The 23055-nt window shown below is 44.2% G+C and overlaps 1 protein-coding gene across 2 annotated transcripts in view; it reads left to right on the forward strand.

Moving 5' to 3' along the window:
* Positions 1-23055, forward strand: part of LOC122811948 (double C2-like domain-containing protein beta) — a 1736177-nt gene that overhangs the window by 612597 nt on the left and 1100525 nt on the right. For both annotated transcript variants that reach the window (XM_044084139.1, XM_044084141.1), the window contains exon 2: positions 22964-23043. In XM_044084139.1, coding sequence (XP_043940074.1) covers positions 22964-23043 — 80 coding nt within the window. The remainder of the gene's footprint in view (positions 1-22963; positions 23044-23055) is intronic.

Genomic DNA, 23055 nt, shown 5'->3' on the forward strand with positions numbered 1-23055 from the left:
ACATGGCATGCAGTCTGTGTACTGTTCTGGATGACTAGCCCTGGCATGGTATGCAGTCTATGCACTGTACTGGATGACTAGCCCTGGCATGGCATGCAGTCTATGCACTGTTCTGGATGACTAGTCCTGGCATGGCATGCAGTTTATGCACTGTTCTGGATGACTAGCCCTGGCATGGCATGCAGACTATACACTGTTCTGGATGACGAGCCCTGGCATGGCATGCAGTCTGTGCACTGTTCTGGATGACTAGTCATGGCATGGCATGCAATCTATGCACTGTTCTGGATGACGACCCATGGCATGGCATGCAGTCTGTGCACTGTTCTGGATGATGAGCCCTGGCATGGCATGCAGTCTATGCACTGTTCTGGATGATGAGCCTTGGCATGGCATGCAGTCTGTGCACTGTTCTGGATAACTAGCCCTGACATGACATGCAGTCTGTGCACTGTTCTGGATGACGAGCCCTGGCATGACATGGGGTCTATGCACTGTTCTGGATGACGAGCCCTGGCATGGCATGCAGTCTGTGCACTGTTCTGGATGACAAGCCCTGGCATGCAGTCTATGCACTGTTCTGGATGATGAAACCTGGCATGGCATGCAGTCTGTGCACTGTTCTGGATGACTAGCCCTGGCATGGCATGCAGTCTATGCACTATTCTGGATGACGAGCCCTGGCATGTCATGCAGTCTATGCACTGTTCTGGATGACTAGCCCTGGCATGGCATGCAGTCTGTGAACTGTTCTGGATGACTAGCCCTGGCATGGTATGCAGTCTATGCACTGTTCTGGATGACTAGCCCTGGCATGGCATGCAGTCTATGCACTGTTCTGGATGACTAGTCCTGGCATGGCATGCAGTCTATGCACTGTTCTGGATGACTAGCCCTGGCATGGCATGCAGACTATACACTGTTCTGGATGACGAGACCTGGCATGGCATGCAGCCTGCGCACTGTTCTGGATGACTAGTCTTGGCATGGCATGCAGTCTATGCACTGTTCTGGATGACGAGCCCTAGCATGGCATGCAGTCTGTGCACTGTTCTGGATGACTAGTCCTGGCATGGCATGCAGTTTATGCAGTGTTCTAGATGACGAGCCCTGGCATGGCATGCAGTCTGTGCACTGTTCTGGATGATGAGCCCTGGCATGGCATGCAGTCTATGCACTGTTCTGGATGATGAGCCTTGGCATGGCATGCAGTCTGTGCACTGTTCTGGAGTACTAGCCCTGGCATGGCATACAGTCTGTGCACTGTTCTGGATGATGAGTCCTGGCATGTCATGCAGTCTGTGCACTGTTCTGGATGACTAGCCCTGGCATGGCATGCAGTCTATGCACTGTTCTGGATGACGAGCCCTGGCATGGCATGCAGTCTATGCACTGTTCTGAATGACTAGCCCTGGCATGGCATGCAGTCTGTGCACTGTTCTGGATGACTAGCCCTGGCATGGCATGCAGTCTATGCACTGTTCTGGATGACGAGCCCTGGCATGGCATGCAGTCTGTGCACTGTTCCAGATGACGAGCCCTGGCATGGCATGCAGTCTGTGCACTGTTCTGGATGACTAGTCCTGGCATGGCATGCAGTGTATGCACTGTTCTGGATGACTAGCCCTGGCATGGCATGCAGTCTATGCACTGTTCTGGATGATGAGCCCTGGCATGAAGTTTGTGCACTCTTCTGGATGACAAGCCCAGGCATGACATGCAGTCTATGCACTATTCTGGATGATGATCCATGGCATGGCATGCAGTCTGTGCACTGTTCTGGATGACTTGCCCTGGCATGGCATGCAGTCTGTGCAATGTTCTGGATGACGAGCTCTGGCATGGCATGCAGTCTATCCACTGTTCTGGATGACTACCCTGGCATGGCATGCAGTCTGTGCACTGTCCTGGATGACTAGCCCTGGCATGGCATGCAGTCTGTGCACTGTTCTGGATGACTAGCCCTGGCATGGCATGCAGTCTATGCACTGTTCTGGATGACTTGCCCTGGCATGGCATGCAGTCTATGCACTGTTCTGGATGACTAGCCCTGGCATGGCATGCAGTCTTTGCATTGTTTTTGATGACTAGCCCTGGCATGGCATGCAGTCTATGCACTGTTCTGGATGACGAGCCCTGGTATGGTATGCAGTCTATGCACTGTTCTGGATGACTTGCCCTGGCATGGCATGCAGTCTATGCACTGTTCTGGATGATGAGCCCTGGCATGGCATGCAGTCTATGCACAGTTCTGGATGACAAGCCCTGGCATGGCATGCAGTCTGTGCACTGTTCTGGATTACTAGCCCTGGCATGGCATGCAGTCTATGCACTATTTTGGATGACGAGCCCTGGCATGTCATGCAGTCCATGCACTGTTCTGGTTGACTAGCCCTGGCATGGCATGCAGTCTGTGCACTGTTCTGGATGACGAGCCCTGGCATGGTATGCAGTCTATGCACTGTTCTGGATGACGAGCCCTGGCATTGCATGCAGTCTATGCACTTTTCTGGATGACTAGTCCTGGTATGGCATGCAGTCTATGCACTGTTCTGGATGACTAGCCCTGGCATGGCATGCAGACTATACACTGTTCTGGATGACGAGCCCTGGCATGACATGCAGTCTGTGCACTCTTCTGGATGACTAGTCCTGGCATGGCATGCAGTCTATGCACTGTTTTGGATGATGGGCCCTGGCATGGCATGCAGTCTGTGCACTGTTCTGGATGATGAGCCCTGGCATGGCAGGCAGTCTATGCACTGTTCTGGATGATGAGCCCTGGCATGGCATGCTGTCTGTGCACTGTTCTGGATGACTAGTCCTGGCATGACATGCAGTCCATGCAGTGTTCTGGATGATGAGCCCTGGCATGGCATGCAGTCTGTGCACTGTTCTGGATGACGAGCCTTGGCATGGCATGCAGTCTATGCACTGTTCTGGATGATGAGCCTTGGCATGGCATGCAGTCTGTGCACTGTTCTGGATGACTAGCCCTGGCATGGCATGCAGTCTGTGCACTGTTCTGGATGACGAGTCCTGGCAAGGCATGCAGTCTATGCAAGGTTCTGGATGATGAGCCCTGGCATGGCATCCAGTCTGTGCACTGTTCTGGATGACAAGCCCTTGCATGGCATGCAGTCTATGCACTGTTCTGGATGATGAACCCTGGCATGGCATGCAGTCTGTGCACTGTTCTGGATGACTAGCCCTGGCATGGCATGCAGTCTATGCTCTGTTCTGGATGACGAGCCCTGGCATGGCATGCAGTCTATGCACTGTTCTGAATGACTAGCCCCAGCATGGCATGCAGTCTGTGCACTGTTCTGGATGACTAGCCCTGGCATGGCAAGCAGTCTATGCACTGTTCTGGATGACGAGCCCTGGCATGGCATGCAGTCTGTGCACTGTTCTGGATGATGAGCCCTGGCATGGCATGCAGTCTGTGCACTGTTCTGGATGACGAGCCCTAGCATGGCATGCAGTCTATGCACTGTTCTGGATGACTAGCTCTGGCATGGCATGCAGTCTGTGCACTGTTCTGGATGACTAGTCCTGGCATGGCATGCAGTCTATGCACTGTTCTGGATGACAAGCCCTGGTATGGCATGCAGTCTGTGCACTGTTCTGGATGACGAGCCCAGGCATGGCATGCAGTCTATGCACTATTCTGGATGATGAGCCTTGGCATGACATGCAGTCTGTGCACTGTTTTGGATGACTAGCCCTGGCATGGCATGCAGTCTATGCACTGTTCTGGATGACTAGCCCTGGCATGGCATGCAGTCTGTGCATTGTTCTTGATGACTAGCCCTGGCATGGCATGCAGTCTATGCACTGTTCTGGATGATGAGCCCTGGCATGGCATGCAGTCTATGCACTGTTCTGGATGACTTGCCCTGGCATGGCATGCAGTCTATGCACAGTTCTGGATGATGAGCCCTGGCATGGCATGCAGTCTGTGCACTGTTCTGGATGACTAGCCCTGGCTTGGCATGCAGTCTGTGCACTGTTCTGGATGACTAGCCCTGGCATGGCATGCAGTCTATGCACTGTTCTGGATGACTTGCCCTGGCATAGCCTGCAGTCTATGCACTGTTCTGGATGACAAGCCATGGCATGGCATGCAGTGTATGCACTGTTCTGGATGTGAGCCCTGGCATGACATGCAGTCTATGCACTGTTCTGGATGACTAGCCCTGGCATGGCATGCAGTCTGTGCACTGTTCTGGATGACTAGCCCTGGCATGGCATGCAGTCTATGCACTGTTCTGGATGACGAGCCCTGGCATGGCATGCAGTCTGTTCTCTGTTCCGGATGACGAGCCTTGGCATGGCGTGCAGTCTGTGCACTGTTCTGGATGACTAGCCCTGGCATGGCATGCAGTCTATGCACTGTTCTGGATGACTTGTCCTGGCATGGCATGCAGCCTGTGCACTGTTCTGGATGACTAGCCCTGGCATGGCATGCAGTCTGTGCACTGTTCTGGATGACTAGCCCTGGCATGGCATGCAGTCTATGCACTGTTCTGGATGACTTGCCCTGGCATGGCATGCAGTCTATTCACTGTTTTGGATGACTAGCCCTGGCATGGAATGCAGTCTGTGCACTGTTCTTGATGACTAGCCCTGGCATGGCATGCAGTCTATGCACTGTTCTGGATGACGAGCCCTGGCATGGCATGCAGTCTATGCACTGTTCTGGATGATGAGCCCTGGCATGGCATGCAGTCTGTGCACTGTTCTGGATGACTAGCCCTGGCATGGCATGCAGTCTATGCACTGTTCTGAATGACAAGGCCTGGCATGGCACACAGTCTATGCACTGTTCTGGATGACTAGCCCTGGCATGACATGCAGTCTATGCACTGTTCTGGATGATGAGCCCTGGCATGGCATGCAGTCTATGCACAGTTCTGGATGATGAGCCCTGGCATGACATGCAGTCTGTGCACTGTTCTGGATGACGAGCCCTGGCATGGCATGCAGTCTATGCACTGTTCTGGATGACTTGCCCTGGCATGGCATGCCGTCCATGCACTGTTTTGGATGACTAGCCCTGGCATGGCATGCAGTCTGTGCACTGTTCTTGATGACTAGCCCTGGCATGGCATGCAGTCTATGCACTGTTCTGGATGATGAGCCCTGATATGGCATGCAGTCTATGCACTGTTCTGGATGACTTTCCCCAGCATGGCATGCAGTCTATGCACTGTTCTGGATGATGAGCTCTGGCATGGCATGCAGTCTGTGCACTGTTCTGGATGACTAGCCCTGGCATGGCATGCAGTCTATGCACTGTTCTGGATGACTAGCCCTGGCATGGCATGCAGTCTATGCACTGTTCTGAATGATGAGCCCTGGCATGGCACACAGTCTATGCACTGTTCTGGATGACTAGCCTTGGCAAGACATGCAGTCTATGCACTGTTCTGGATGATGAGCCCTGGCATGGCATGCAGTCTGTTCTCTGTTCCGGATGATGAGCCCTGGCATGGCGTGCAGTCTGTGCACTGTTCTGGATAACTAGCCCTGGCATGGCATGCAGTCTGTGCACTGTTCTTGATGACTAGCCCCGGCATGGCATGCAGTCTATGCACTGTTCTGGATGACAAGCCCTGGCATGGCATGCAGTCTATGCACTGTTCTGGATGATGAGCCCTGGCATGGCATGCAGTCTGTGCACTGTTCTGGATGACTAGCTCTGGCATGGCAAGCAGTCTATGCACTGTTCTGAATGACGAGCCCTGGCATGGCACACAGTCTATGCACTGTTCTGGATGACTAGCCCTGGCATGACATGCAGTCTATGCACTGTTCTGGATGATGAGCCCTGGCATGGCATGCAGTCTATGCACAGTTCTGGATGATGAGCCCTGGCATGACATGCAGTCTGTGCACTGTTCTGGATGATGAGCCCTGGCATGGCATGCAGTCTATGCACTGTTCTGGATGACTTGCCCTGGCATGGCATGCAGTCTATGCACTGTTCTGGATGACGAGCCCTGGCATGGCATGCAGTCTATGCACTGTTCTGGATGACTTGCCCTGGCATGGCATGCCACCCATGCACTGTTTTGGATGACTAGCCCTGGTATGGCATGCAGTCTGTGCACTGTTCTTGATGACTAGCCCTGGCATGGCATGCAGTCTATGCACTGTTCTGGATGACGAGCCCTGGCATGGCATGCAGTCTATGCACTGTTCTGGATGACTTGCCCCAGCATGGCATGCAGTCTATGCACTGTTCTGGATGATGAGCTCTGGCATGGCATGCAGTCTGTGCACTGCTCTGGATGACTAGCCCTGGCATGGCATGCAGTCTATGCACTGTTCTGAATGACGAGCCCTGGCATGGCACACAGTCTATGCACTGTTCTGGATGACTAGCCTTGGCAAGACATGCAGTCTATGCACTGTTCTGGATGACGAGCCCTGGCATGGCATGCAGTCTGTTCTCTGTTCCGGATGACGAGCCCTGGCATGGCGTGCAGTCTGTGCACTGTTCTGGATAACTAGCCCTGGCATGGCATGCAGTCTGTGCACTGTTATGGATGACTAGCCCTGGCATGGCATGCAGTCTGTGCACTGTTCTGGATGACTAGCCCTGGCATGGCATGCAGTCTATGCACTGTTCTGGATGACTTGCCCTGGCATGGCATGCAGTCTATTCACTGTTTTGGATGACTAGCCCTGGCATGGCATGCAGTCTGTGCACTGTTCTTGATGACGAGCCCTGGCATGGCATGCAGTCGATGCACTGTTCTGGATGACGAGCCCTGGCATGGCATGCAGTCTATGCACTGTTCTGGATGATGAGCCCTGGCATGGCATGCAGTCTGTGCACTGTTCTGGATGACTAGCTCTGGCATAGCATGCAGTCTATGCACTGTTCTGAATGACGAGCCCTGGCATGGCACACAGTCTATGCACTGTTCTGGATGACTAGCCCTGGCATGACATGCAGTCTATGCACTGTTCTGGATGATGAGCCCTGGCATGGCATGCAGTCTATGCACAGTTCTGGATGACTTGCCCTGGCATGGCATGCCGCCCATGCACTGTTTTGGATGACTAGCCCTGGTATGGCATGCAGTCTGTGCACTGTTCTTGATGACTAGCCCTGGCATGGCATGCAGTCTATGCACTGTTCTGGATGACGAGCCCTGGCATGGCATGCAGTCTATGCACTGTTCTGGATGACTTGCCCCAGCATGGCATGCAGTCTATGCACTGTTCGGGATGATGAGCTCTGGCATGGCATGCAGTCTGTGCACTGTTTTGGATGACTAGCCCTGGCATGGCATGCAGTCTATGCACTGTTCTGAATGACGAGCCCTGGCATGGCACACAGTCTATGCACTGTTCTGGATGACTAGCCTTGGCAAGACATGCAGTCTATGCACTGTTCTGGATGACGAGCCCTGGCATGGCATGCAGTCTGTTCTCTGTTCCGGATGACGAGCCCTGGCATGGCATGCAGTCTGTGCACTGTTCTGGATAACTAGCCCTGGCATGGCATGCAGCCTGTGCACTGTTCTGGATGACTAGCCCTGGCATGGCATGCAGTCTGTGCACTGTTCTGGATGAGTAGCCCTGGCATGGCATGCAGTCTATGCACTGTTCTGGATGACTTGCCCTGGCATGGCATGCAGTCTATTCACTCTTTTGGATGACTTGCCCTGGCATGGCATGCAGTCTGTGCACTGTTCTTGATGACTAGCCCTGGCATGGCATGCAGTCTATGCACTGTTCTGGATGACGAGCCCCAGCATGGCATGCAGTCTATGCACTATTCTGGATGATGAGCCCTGGCATGGCACACAGTCTATGCACTGTTCTGGATGACTAGCCCTGGCATGACATGCAGTCTAGGCACTGTTCTGGATGATGAGCCCTGGCATGGCATGCAGTCTATGCACAGTTCTGGATGATGAGCCCTGGCATGACATGCAGTCTGTGCACTGTTCTGGATGACGAGCCCTGGCATGGCATGCAGTCTATGCACTGTTCTGGATGACTTGACCTGGCATGGCATGCAGTCTATGCACTGTTTTGGATGACTAGCCCTGGCATGGCATGCAGTCTGTGCACTGTTCTTGATGACTAGCCCTGGCATGGCATGCAGTCTATGCACTCTTCTGGATGACGAGCCCTGGCATGGCATGCAGTCTATGCACTGTTCTGGATGACTTGCTCTGGCATGACATGCAGTCTGTGCACTGTTTTGGATGACTAGCCCTGGCATGGCATGCAGTCTGTGCACTGTTCTTGATGTCTAGCCCTGGCATGGCATGCAGTCTATGCATTGTTCTGGATGACGAGCCCTGGCATGGCATGCAGTCTATGCACTGTTCTGGATGACGAGCCCTGGCATGGCATGCAGTCTATGCACTGTTCTGGATGATGAGCCCTGGCATGGCATGCAGTCTGTGCACTGTTCTGGATGACTAGCCCTGGCATGGCATGCAGTCTATGCACTGTTCTGAATGATGAGCCCTGGCATGGCACACAGTCTATGCACTGTTCTGGATGACTAGCCCTGGCATGACATGCAGTCTATGCACTGTTCTGGATGATGAGCCCTGGTATGGCATGCAGTCTATGCACAGTTCTGGATGACGAGCCCTGGCATGGCATGCAGTCTGTGCACTGTTCTGGATGACGAGCCCTGGCATGGCATGCAGTCTATGCACTGTTCTGGATGACGAGCCCTGGCATGGCATGCAATCTGTGCACTGTTCTGGATGACTAGCCCTGTCATGGCATGCATTCTATGCACTGTTCTGGATTACTAGCCCTGGCATGGCATGCAGTCTATGCACTGTTCTGGATGACTAGCCCTGGCATGGCATGCAGTCTGTGCACTGTTCTGGATGACTGGCCCTGGCATGGCATGCAGTCTATGCACTGTTCTGGATGATGAGCCCTGGCATGGCATGCAGTCTATGCACTGTTCTGGATGACTACCCCTGGCATGGCATGCAGTCTGTGCGCTTTTCTGGATGACTAGCCCTGGCATGGCATGCAGTCTATGCACTGTTTTGGTTGACAAACCCTGGCATAGCATGCAGTCTGTGCACTGTTCTGGATGACTAGCCCTGGCATGGCATGCAGTCTGTGCAATGTTCTGGATGACTAGCCCTGGCATGGCATGCTGTTTCTGCACTGTTCTGGATGACTAGCCCTGGCCTGGCCTGCAATCTATGCACTGTTCTGGATGATGAGCCCTGGCATGGCATGCAGTCTGTTCTCTCTTTTCTTCTAGCTAGAGGATACTGCTCACCACAATTGATACCTAAAGTGAGGGTGCTATAAAACTTTTCTCCTGATGGTGCCACCTAGAGTTTGTACTGCTACCCACAATTCCGTTCAAGTATGAGTGAGTTTGAGGTGGACTCACAATGCATGATTTTTGGAGTTGGGAGGAACTCCTCAGACACATGAGAGAAAATGCAAACTTCACAGAGGCATTGACTGGAGATCAGACTTAAATTTGTACTGGGGAGGCAAAGACCTTAACCATTATAACAACTGTATTTGTATTTTATTTCTACTTGTAAAGAAGAAATTATCTAATGAATATAGGAAGGCACTGGAAGAACATTGGCCTACCCTTTTTATCAACTCTAAGGATTATTTTTTTCTGGCTAGATCAGATGCCCAGAGAGTGCAAAATGAATGAGGCTAGTAGCATTCTGTTGGGCAGTTGTGGCTTTCTAGGTCCCTCTAGAGCAGTGGTGCACAACGTCTGGCCCAGGGTCCAAATCCAGCCCTCGACACAACACCACCTGATCCCCAGAGAGTAACTAAAAATTTTATAAAAAGTGAAAAAATGCTATGCCTTACTCCAGTCACACAAACTTTCCAGCACATGCTTACTTATCTAATTCACTGCAGTTGTGCACACCTCTAATTTTAGCTGTGGAAGTAACTATTCGTTGTTTATAACTTTTCGTCTGTAAACAGTACTAACTTTCTGCAAGAGTTTGTAATAAGTCATGGCTGCAAGCCAGAATAAAATTAAATGCAAAGTTGATGGAGAAAACAGGCAATTTCATGACTGCTGTCTTAAGTAAAAATCCCAGTCACCTGTACCTATTGTTAACTCGTAATGACTTACTATGTTTTGAGGTGGCCCGCAGATGCATTAAGAATTCCTGTAATTGCCCTCCCCACAAAAAGGTTATGCACCACTGCTCTAGAACAAGAAAGCAAAGGTTCTGGGCACTGCAGGCAAATCATTAAGGAAACTAAACACTCAGTCATGCTTTATGCTCCCAAGGTGCACACCACTTGCAAAGTAAGAGCTCACTGGGCACAACAGGGGGTATGAGTTACTGTGCAATATCATCTGATAGCCTTTGTCATGGATCAGTGTTGATTTGATCACCAGACCCCCCTTCCCCTTTTATACCTCCTAGCTGACCACAGAAGCTCCTCCCTGATTTTTAAAGTCCAAGTACAAAATGGTAACTAATGTGTTCCACATTGCATCAGTAATCTCATAGAAGCCACTCAATGCAAACTATAAAACATGGCAACTAATGAAATTTTTTGATTTATACCTGGTCCCAAAAGTGTTTTTGAAATCCTCAAGATTTTACAGTGCTTAGTAATATCTGGAGTCTCTATGGTCTAAGCTGCCATGACCTGTGCTGCTAAATGATTTCTAGTAGATTACACTGCCTCACTTTTCATCCACATGGAGACAAAATATCTAAACACATAATCCTTATGTCATGCCTCAGTCTCTGTTTTTTTCCTCTTTGTATGCACCATCCTGAAAAATTGCAGGGTCTAAGTCTTCCTGGTTCTAGAAGGTACTATCAATGTGTCACACTTCCTGAAGGACCTGTGCTGGTGCCCCTTTCATCTCCAGGACCAGTGATAAGAAACTTGAGAAAAGCAAACTGAAACAGGCTGTCGGCACTGCATTTATTTGCCCAGGAATGTATTTCATTGTGAAAGTTAAATTTATTAAAAGACAATTAAAGACAAACACCCTTAATAGTGTCTAGAGTGGCTCCATTCTAGATGTTTTCCTGATTAAAACTTGCACCAATGTTTCATTGTCAAAATAAAAAAAAAAAAAAAAGAAAACACTTTCTTGTTCCTTATTTTTACTGCCATACCACTGATAATGCCTAAGTTGAGCATCTGTTCCAAGAAGGTACTGCCTCTTAGTGGCTCATTTGGCTAGTCTTGTGGTTACAGAGTCACAAACTATTTGCCCTTAAAATAAGCACCCATTCTGTGTTCCCTAGAGGTATCCCTGTACAGCCAAAGATCCGCTGAGCTTAGCCAGTCATCCTGCCAAATAGGCACTCCATTATACTTTCTAGGGAACATAGCCCACATGTGGTTGTCTTGTTTCAGCTGTTGTCTCACCCACACTTGATAGTGCTTCTGTCACTGTTCCTGCAACATGTTTGCCAGGGTTTTGTAAATGCCCTACCTGGGCCAATTGCCAAGCAGACAGCTTAGTAAATCAAGCAACTCCATGACACCACTAACCCTCACATTAAAACTTCCAAGAAAAAATGAATTCTCTCACTGAGTTTGCAAAGTTTATCCTGAGGTAATCTAAAGGACCTATTAGGTACCTTAATCTCCAAGCATAAGGATGTCAGAACCTTTGCTGGCCCCTCTTACTTATCCATTACTAAAGGAACTCCAAACTCTCCGCACATCTCCTGAAACAGCATAATGCACCTTTGAATGCTCTGTTGACCCTCATTCAAAAATAGGAAATCATGCAAGCAATGATCAGTCTGTTTCGATTAAAAGGTAATAAAAAACATATTTTGCAACAATGTGCACTTTCTGAAAAATAAAAGCACAAACTTCTAATGTCTGACATCACTGATTGACTGCAATCCAGAGCTATTTATCCGAAAATCAATTTTTTTATAAGGGAACAAGAAAAACATGATTCAGAAAATAGGGATATTCTGCTAAATAAAGGACAGTTGAGAGTTATGATCCCCTGTAACATCAGGGCACTTCTAACCTCCTCAGAAATATGGTGACCACAAGCATAGCTACTCTGGAATTTTGGTGCCAGAATAAAAATTTGAACCAGTGTAATAGTAGGAATAAGGCAAGGAATAATGACCATGCTCATTCTCCTGCTAATCTCTTTAAGAAAAAGATATGTCACTATTTGTACTGCCTGATTTTAGATTATCTTTATTTATTTATTTATTTTAATTCATTTTCGACCAACCATGAACCATATACTCCTTCCCTATCCAACTCATTGCCACTGTATAACCAAGATGCCCCCCAGGATCATAAGAGCTCCACTGTAATATCTGTTTTCTCTGCAAATATGCAGAATGTTCTACTTGCATGCAGTCCCATAACTGTTAATAAATACTTGTTTCACTTGTCGTTGTGTTTTATATATATATATATATATATATATATATATATATTGGACTCCTGAGAATTTGGTCAGCAAAGCAAAATGTTGACAGCTGTATGATCAACTACAGCTGGTTAGCATATGCAGATGGTTGAAGGGTATGTTAGATCAATAATGCCCAGGTGGAGGAATATTACCTTTTCCAAAGGATTATGCGATCTTGAAGTTAGTATATATAAATTAGCAGGGGGTGGGGCATGCAGCTCTCCTGCAAAAAAACAACCTTATTTTTTTTTTTGTTTTTAGTTTTTTTTGCTTGCATGTTGTGAGAATTTACTAACATGTGCACAGTTGAATGCTGACATTTGCTTTGTCGACCTTTTGTGGCCACATTCTTGCCATTGACATTTTTGCTGTGCTGACCAAGATAAGTAATCCCAAATATCTATATATCTGTCTATATATCTATCTATATAGATAGATATATGTGTTTGTGTGTGTGTGTGTGTGTGTGTGTGTGTGTGTGTGTGTGTGTGTGTGTGTGTGTGTGTGTGTGTGTGAACAGATGGTTGATAGGTGTGCAAGATCAAATAACTCTCAGGAATTGGGAATATTCCCTTTCTCTAATGCTGTGTGATCTCAGAGTTAGTATATATAATTAGCGAAGCATGTGGGGTGCAGGTGCTTACCCCCTGCAAAAAATTTTTTATATTTTTTTTTATTTAGTTTTCGCATGTGCCAAAGTTGTTTCCCTGCACATGTGTAGTATTATGTCAACATTTGTGTTTTCGACATAATGTAGATTCCGTTTTATGTGTTGACAAATACAAATGTCAACATTACATTAGATAATCATATGTGTGTCTATATCCCTGGATGATACAGACAACAAAGCTGCCAACCCTTCCATGTACTATACAACAAGTGGCAAGCTGATCAGATAATACACCAACAACCAATGATTATAAAAGTCCTTTCATACTTTCACTGACTGAAAAATCCTCATAGCAAGAGAAATGGGCTCGGCTTCTGAGCTGCAACAGCACCACAGTGAACAATACGACAGAGAACAACCTTTCAGAGCTCTTCATCTGTACTCCTGCCCTTCCCAAGAAACACTACATCACTTAGTCATGAGTATGACAACCTACCAATACCATAAAATATCCAGAGCAGCACAGATAACAAAACCTAACAAATACCACAGGCTACAAATGTAAGCCAGCACTAGTCCTGTGAAGAATACTAAAGGATACATAAGCTCAAATCATAGTAAAGCCACATTTCACACCAACTTGAAAATGATCCCACTAAAACAAAACAGAGCTTTGTTACCTGTTTCAGGTTATACCCACTTCATTGTTTTTTTGGCAGCAGCAGAATTTCAAAGCTGCTTCACCAAAGATTGGATAAAAAAGCTAACATCCTGGTTCCCCCATATATGAACTAACTGAAGCTCCTCCCCTTTCCTGTTACTTCACTTCCTCCTGAGAGGCTCCATCCATCTTGCTTCACTTTTTTAACCTAGTCATACTTACTTCTAGTCCCATATTAGTCTGGACAAGGTGCTGCAAGTAGGAGGAGGAGGAGGATGAGGCCAAGACAAAGAAGTTTGTACTCAAACTAACTGTGAGCAGATATAAAAAAAATAATTTGTTTTCAAAGCACCTGCCACAATCAAATCTCTAAATGGGTAACAGTAAATGAAAATAAAATGTGCAATAAACAAACATTTCTTGAGGTGACTTGTTTGTCTTTTTGGCTTTTCCAGTTAGGGGGTCGCCACAGCGGAACTCCGGTCCGCTAATGATTGGCAGTAGATTTTTATGATGCCGAGTTGCCAGCCTGATACTGTCTTTAATTGAAAATAACATTATAAAACATATGAATAGTCATTAAATAATAACTCCTTGATAACAGAGTAGTAATTAACAGCCAAAATAAGATGTTTAAAGATCAAATCCTCCAGAAGAAACACACTGCTGATTCTCAAGTGAAATATGATTTTATTTCCTTACTTACTGCTTGTCAACCAGGTAGGATGACTGGCTAAAAGTCCCTTTTCAACCACAACCCAAGCTTATGAGGGGAGCAAGTTTAATGAAAGACAGTACAAATTCCAACACAAAGTCAAATTGTTTTAGTTTTACTTTTAGAACATATTTTGTTAGCATTAATTGTAAAGTGTGCATCTATGTAATTAGTATACCTCTATGTAATTATATCAGAATTATTTACATTAATATTTGCAATGTTATTTTGTATTCAACAAAGGTTATATGTTGCAGATAGACAATGAAAAGGGGCTATTTAATGCAGTCAAACAGTCATTATCTTGATTACAGAAACACTCATTGGTATGAATTCATTCTGAAGCTCTTTTACCTGGGTATGCCTCAAATCCTGCAAAGCAGAGGATCCCATATAAGGGACAAATCTTGATAAATGTTGTCTCACCAACTGCTTTTCCAAAATGTGGCCTAATGAAGGATACAGCTTCATTCTGTCTAAAATTCATGACTATTCCTTGATAGAAATGTTTGATTTTGATGGCAATAATAGCTCTGTTCAAGGTCTTGAACATTAGTGTGCTGACAGCACAGCTTTGACTTAAATAGGAAGCCAGTTGAGTTTATTGATGAAGGTACAGTGGTAGGATAATGGAAAAGGCAGACAAAAGCATGAAAGACTGCTCTCACTTGAGAATATTTAAACAGTAATCAAATGATATTTCAGCAGCAGTATGTGTTATGAAAAACAGGCTAAATACATTACTATGGGCAGATTTTTTTTTATATTTGATTTTTCAAATAAAATATATTTCTTCTTCTGATTTGAAGTTTATCAGCAATTTGTTTAATAAACACATGTTCACCACAGCTTTTATTTGCAGTTTATATGACTTCTTCACAGTCAGATGATGAGTACACTATCAAAAGGGGTTTATTTTAGATGGGACAGTCAGCGTATGAAAGCAGCTGAAACTATTCTTTTATGGTATTTCATGAAATAAATTAAGACAGCCCACATTATTGCTTTCATAATTATTTTTTTATCATTATTGTTTCACATCATAGCTATTATTTTTTATTAGAATTTGACAGCCTGCAAATGTTAATTAGTTTTGATTCACAACATCAATGCTTTTTTTTCCTCGGGGGGAAATACACATATATCTAGTCCATATTTATGTTCTGTTATAATATCAAAACTAAACACAGTCTTTGTGTTTAAAACTGATATTTTCAAACATTTAAAATTTTCAGACAGAAAAGAAAAAACAAAAGTACTACTGTGAACTGGAACTAAAATTTAAAATTAAAGCTGTGTCAATAGTAATATACAAAACAACACAACGTAATGCAGTTTATAGTTTAATGATCAATGTTTCATTCAGAAAATATTGCTAGAAAACATCAAACCATTTTTGAGACATACTGCGGTGGTGGTGCTGCGGTAGCGTTGTTGCCTCACAGTAAGATGTTGTCCTGTTCGATTCTCAGCTAGAGCGTCTTTTGTGTGGAGACATGCGTGAATGGGCGTACATTCATTGAAGGTTGTGCATCAGGGCCAGCAACTTGGCACGTAAAAGTCTACTGCCAATCATTAGCAGACCGGAGTTCCGCTGTGGAGACCCCTAACCAGGAAAAGCCGAAAGACACAACAACAACCCCTGTAGTGCTAGGAGCCATTATAGTTCAACATGGCTATTAGACTGTGAGGTAGAAAAGCTGCATTGTTTTCTATTCAAATAAGAAATGGATGCATGACTTCTTTTCAGGTAGGGAACATAACATATCCATAACATATCTTTAGGAATATATCAGAAGCAAAACAAATTTTTTTCATAAAAGTCATATTTTTTTGTCATTGTAAATATGCCGTTACAAAAATCCAAGTACTAACAAGAGCTGAATGGCCCAGACAACTTCAACTTTAACCTTTCTGCATGTACTTAAATGCAAAAATAACAATTTTAAGCACATTGTGGCCTGAAACTGGGATTCAGATAGATTCTCTCTTTCCATGCTAATTGGGCAACATGGTTTGTCAACCAATGAGATGAAGAGAATCGCTGAGTCAGAGACAAGGTAAAGCGACAAAGCGAAACACCTCATTTGAGGGATGGACTACTTCCACTGGTCTTGAATGAGGCTGCTGTTATCCCAACCCTTAAATAGTTATCTTTGGTTGCAGAAAACTACCACCCAATTTTTAATCTTCCTTTCTTGGCGAAAGTTATTGCAACGGTAATTTCTAAGCAACTAGTGACCTATCTGGCAGTCAATGAATTCATGTACCCTTTTCAGTCTATACAGTGTCAGTCCTGGATCTTGCTGCACTATTTAATACTGTTGACCATGGCGTTTTTTAAAAAACATCTACAAACGTTTGTGGTATTTTCAGTATGGCTTTTGACTGGTTTACTTATTACCTCTCTGGCTATACTCAGAAAGTCTGCTCATGGTTTAATTCCTGTTCTTCTTCTTCTTCTTTGTGCCATCTAGATTGTCTAATCTCATAGGATTACATTTTAGGCATTTATTGTTGACTGTATATACAGTGGATATAAAAAGTTTACACACCCCTGTTAAAATGCCAGGTTTTTGTGATATAAAAAAATGAGACCACACTAAATAATTTCAAAACTTTTCCCACCTTTAATGTGACCTATAACCTGTACAATTCAATTGAAAAACAAACAAATCTGTTGGGGGAAAAATATAAAAAATAAAAAATGTACAATACGCTGGTTGAATAAGTATGCACACCCTTAAACTAATACTTTGTTGTATGTGCACATCCTTAAACTAATAGTAGTTTGGCATCAGCATCAAACCAATTTTGTTCACACTTTTAGATGGCTACCCCTGCAGTGGTCCTTCTTCAATAACACATGCACAGACACACACACACACACACACACACACACACACACACACACACACACACACACACACACACACACACACACTCAAACCTATAGTCAGTTTAGAGTGTCCAATCCACCTACTGCATGTTTTTGGAATATGGGAGGAAACCAGAGCATCTGGTAAAAACCCACATGAACACAGGGAGGACATGCAGACCCCTTACAGTAAAAAACCCCAACCAGGAACCAAACTGGAGGACTTCTTGATGTGAGGTGACAATGTTAACCAATACATCACTCTGTGCCTCCCTGTTTAAATAGATGTCATTTGTAAATCAGTTTTTGTTATTGGTGTTTTGTTTAAAAACACATAAATAAACTTGAACTTAATCTCATTTAACTGCTTATTATGATATCTCAAACTTGAACACTGCACTGTCAGACCTGACTGAGCTAGTGGTCACCTTACCAGCCCTCTCACTGACATAGCATAAGCAACCCCTTACATAGGTTCATAGTTTCATAGGAGGTCACTAGGCTAATGCCCCTAGGGCATTTACAAGCCTGGCCATGTAAAAACCCAAGTACCCTTATTAAGCTTAGATGGTCATTGTCAGCAGAGTGATTTTGTGATCAGCACCGACTGCCCCTCTCCATGAGGGACATAGGTGCCACCCCTGGGGTGAATTCACAGTCAAACAACCAATTATCAAGGGTGTTCTTGAATGGGGTCACTGAGGAGCACTGCTTCAAATGCAGAGGGAGCCGATTACAGAGGAGTGGCAATCACTACGAGATATATTTACTCTCCAGTATGTTCTGTTTATTTCACATGTTAGATTGAGATCCCTGGAGCAAGTTATTCTTGTCCCATTTGTTTTGCGGATGTCAAGCATTTCCAGTAGGGCAGGGTCTGAAAATGCTCTGGCATAGGTCAACTCTCAGCATTCTGTATGGTACTGAGTACAGTGACACATCTTTCAGTCTTTCCATGTATGCCATGTTTTGGAGGATCTGGATTCTCCTGGTCAGAAATCTCTGTGTTTTCTCCAGTTGTCGCAGGTGCCTAGTGAAGTACATACAGACAGGAGCATTGCACTCAATTAGTGGTCTGATAAGGGTTGAGCACAGCAGGGCTATGATCTCCCTGGACTTGGACGCGATGCCCTTATTTATGAGGTGCACAATGTAGAATGTGTGTCTTACAACTATGGACAGATAGTGATTGAAGTTTAGATCGCTATCAACCTGTGTTCCCAAGTCTCATACCACTGAGTTTGAGCTTACAGGGGTGCTATGTATATCATAATTAGTAGGAGTACTTTTTTTCCAAAGAGGACAATGAGGCATTTTTTTTCATTAAGTTTAAGTCTGAAAGTTTGGCACCAATCATTTCTCTGCATCAGCCCTTTCTGTAATATGTTAATATCATTGGGCACTCTGTATGATTGTGCCCAGTTGACAGTGATCTATAAACTTGGTAAGCCACAGGCCATCTACTTTCACCTGGACTTCAGAGAAACAGCTTTCAAACAGTAGAGGGCCCAGCACAGATCCTTGTGTTACTCCACTGGTAACTGGTGTTCTGGTAGAAGTGGAATCCCAAGCTTTGACAGTGTGCATTCTGTTGGTGAGCCAGCTGGCTACCCATCTAGTAATGTATGGTTTAGTCCCGAGATGGGAGATTTTCTTTATGATACCTGAATGGGGGATTGTGTCAAAGTTCTTTGCTAAATCAACATAGGTGGTATGTCCTGTTTTCCCTCATCCAGGGCTTTGTGGACATTATCAAAGAAGTCCACTAAGTTTAATAAGCAAGATCTACCCTTGACAAAACCAAACTGAGCTGGCTCAAGAATGTTGAATGTCACCTATATCCCTGTGGATAAGGTCCATGAGGATTTTTTCCATAGCCTTGCAGATAATGCTGGTTAAGCTTATGGGTCAATAATTCTCCAGATCAGTTGGTAGATGTGTAGGCATGTTCAACTGTGAAGATGGTCCTAGTTCTGCACATTACCAGACTGATGTGCATTGCATATCATACAGCATTTGTGATTAATTTACACAATGTAGTTGATATATTTGTGAACAAGTACTGAGACACCAGGATTGCAATGCATGGGGGAGGCAATGAATAGCTGCATTGTAAATATGTGACACATTGTTAGATAGGGCCTTCATTTTGTTATGTTTCCTCATGTAGTTTCATGGCATAAAGAGTAAATGGACAGTAAAAACCATTAATACATACTAATATTTACTTTACATAGTGCAGCAGTGAGCAGCGAGTTTGCACAATGTCTGGCAAAGTGTTTGCACATGCGAGATACACACTTCCTTTGCTTTCTATGTTTGTGCATAATTAAGCAGTGTGCAAATGAGACTGTATTGTTAAAAGTCTGGAAGCTAGTACTGAGTCTATGAAACAAGTTTACTATCAGAAGGTTGAAGTGAGCTTGGTCGAACCCACTTCAGTCGAAGTCCGGAGGCCGAACGGCGACAGTGTCGAACCCGAGATTGTCGAAGTACGAATCTCACCCCCATCTCGACCCATGTTAAAGCCCGTTCTGAGGTTTGTGGTTATGAAACACACCTGCTGCTTAGCTTAATCTGTGGCAGCAGGTGTAAATACATTAACACATGCATTTTTGAAACCAGATGATACTAGATTTGAATCCAGGTGTATCTAGTACTTTAAATAAACAGTGATAATGCAATGACATGAGTTCTTTATAGTACATGAGTTGCTGTGTGTTGGCATAGCGAAGTGTGTTTAAGCGGCATTGCAAGGAAGTAACCACAGCATTGTAGGTTTGTTCATCATTACTTGGCATTGGTGTGTAATGCCAAATTCCACACAAACATGGAGGCCAAAAAGTGAAGGGATCTATGCACCCATATATGTACACACCCACGTACACTCCCAGATATTCACACATATATACGTATATGTGCATGAACACACACACACACACACACACACACACACACACACACACACACACACACACACACACAAACAGAAATTACATAGCGGTTGAATTTCAGGCAAATAACATTCTAAAATTGTTATATTCACCTGTAGGTTACCCATATAAAGGTTATTAAAAATAAATACATATGGCTATTAAGAAGCCAGATCTTAAAATCTTATATATTTTTACATAAAATAAGTTTCACAATGTTTTGCATGCTGTGGTAAAAATGAGATTAGAAATAAATATCTTCCCATTAAATTTCAAGTTGCAGCTGCTCCATTGTCTTTAAACCTAGGAACACAATGTAAAAATATTTTATAGGTAAGTATTCCAGTGCAAGTCCCAGAAATGTCATTAGAATATGGCATACTAGTTAAAGTCATTGTTCTGTAAGGAAGAATTAACAATAATAGTACTGGGAACATGTCTTTCTGGAAACAGTCAGAAATAAAATGGATAATATCAATGAAATCATGAATAGTTATTTCTGTGCATTGCAGCAAAAAGAGTTGGTAAGAATAGATAAGACCGTTTTGGTACTATACCCCTAATGAAAATTTTACTGGGCAGAAGAAGGAAGGTGACCCTTGCCATAAATGAATATTTGACTAGGTCACCCTTGCCATAAATGAATATTTGACTATGCATGGCCTTCCATTTTAGCATGGCCATTGTAGTTATTACAGGGCTGGTACAAGGGTTAAAGATGAAAGCAGGAGGTTTACCTGCATAGTGCAGTTCCATTCAGGGGAAGCTTGTCTTGTCACATCAGTGGGAGTATAACCTTTATCAGAAATGTTTATGAGTAGCTTTTAGCTTGATTGAAATTCAGTGAAAGTGCGAACGTGGACAAAGGAAATAACCACATATGTGAGTAGTGGACAGTTTTGGGGAGAAAGGAGAGGAGAGAAGAGACGTGGAAACCATATATTTTGTGAGTAGTACTGGTCAGTAGTGATGGAAGCAGGTTACCAATGTTAGGCAAGCATTCGCTATGGGGCACTGGTTCTTTAAAGTCTTAGCATTTTTTTTTCATTGTTCAATATCTTTCTAAAACAGTAGTGTAATAATCCTGCATTGTGGCCATGGGACTTGGCTTAAAGCTTTTATCAAAAATGAAAGGCCCTACTAACCCATCAGAGAATGCTATGCATGATGGATATTAAAGCAATGCTGTGTTAGTAGTGCATATCTCTATTACCTAGAAAGTGCCAGAATCAGCCAATCAGGCATAGCCTACATGTCTATTTTCATTTCTCTTGTTTCATCTATAGTATAAGTGCAAGGACTGAGCAAATAATATGCCTTAGCAAATCAGAACTTAGAATTCTACCTAACCAGTTTATAATAAAGACCACTAATGTAATATTTAAAAGGACACAAAGTGATGGTAACAGGAACCAAGTCAATGCATTCTTTGCATGTCAGATGATTGTCTACTGAACATGATACATTCTGAATTTATACTAGTTTTAGTTTAGGGCTAGCTCTAACATTATTCAAGCTTTCTAGTACAAACTCAATGATGGAAGCTTCGAATCTTGCTAAAAATATTTTAGAAAAGTTATACTGTTATGTTATGTTTTCTTCTGGGAAATTGCTAATTCCCTGTTTAACTGAGAAAGAAAAAAGTGTGTTTTAGCAGGATTCCTAAGACAATGGGAATAAGTCTTGTGCAGCTCTTAACGTTTAGCCTTATAACCCTTGTGAGTCAAAGTTGCAGGTTTATGAACTGTTTACCTCCATAAATGGCCCTTAGTCCTTACTAAAAGTCTCAGCATAGAATGGAATACAGCTGTTTCACCCATACCTCTCAGCTACTATGATTTAGGCAGAGCACTATGACTTTAACTCACAGAACTAGCATTGCTCCTCCTAGATTTACTGATGCTCCTCAAAGTCAGACCTGTTTCTAGGTACATACCTTAGTAAGTAAATAAACTAAGCCTATATAGAGATTCCTTACAAATTACTATATAAGGTCTAATATATAAAGACATCCTATTACAAAGACTAATAAAGTGCTCCTTTTTCTGACCCTCTGCTATGATTTTAAAAGGCCAATGCCATGAATTTTAACGGTCAGAGGGTGAGAGATATGACCTCATCAGCAACTCAAGTCAACACCTTATCCCCATGCCTTACCTGCTCTTCAACTGTTTGGCAATTAAAAATACTTTTGGCATTTGCAGTTACAGATCTTGCCTTCTGTGGTGGTAGTGGCTGCCTGACCCCTCAAGCCCTTCTGATCTAGAACCTTTGCTTATAAAAGCATTGCACCTCACTTGTCTTCTGTACTACACTCTCCTGTCTCAGCTTTCCACTTTTAATAGCATCTAGTGATTCTCCCTACAGCCACATTTGGGGGCAGGCATCCATTTTGCATGTTAGCCCTTGCCAGACTGGAACATCAGGTTAGTTAACCTATATTGCTTTAGATAGAGGTTCACCTTTCTTTGCTGAGCAGAAACCATATCTGGGTGACTTTTTTTTAATAGAAAGCTTATGCATTCATTTCAGCACTCATTGACAGAAAGACAGCTTAATGTTTTAAATTAATGTTGTTGTGAAGTTTGTGAAATTGGTTACTTGCAGCAATATTTGTTTTCTAACAATTGTTTTATCTGTGATCTATTGCTGTGTTTTGCACAAGCTCCTTTTTGATTTGTGTTTTACTGACACACATTACTCTCTCTGTCTGTTTTTTTCTTTCTCTTTTTTAATATCTGTGTCCTACAGCCTCCCTTGGTACCTTGGAGTTCAGTTTACTGTTTGACCAGAAAAGCAGCGCCTTACATTGCAGTATCTATAAAGCAAAGGTGAAGGTTAAC

This window comes from Protopterus annectens, chromosome 9.part0, assembly GCF_019279795.1.
Source record: "Protopterus annectens isolate FY-2018-M chromosome 9.part0, PAN1.0, whole genome shotgun sequence".
Classification (NCBI taxonomy): domain Eukaryota; kingdom Metazoa; phylum Chordata; order Ceratodontiformes; family Protopteridae; genus Protopterus; species Protopterus annectens.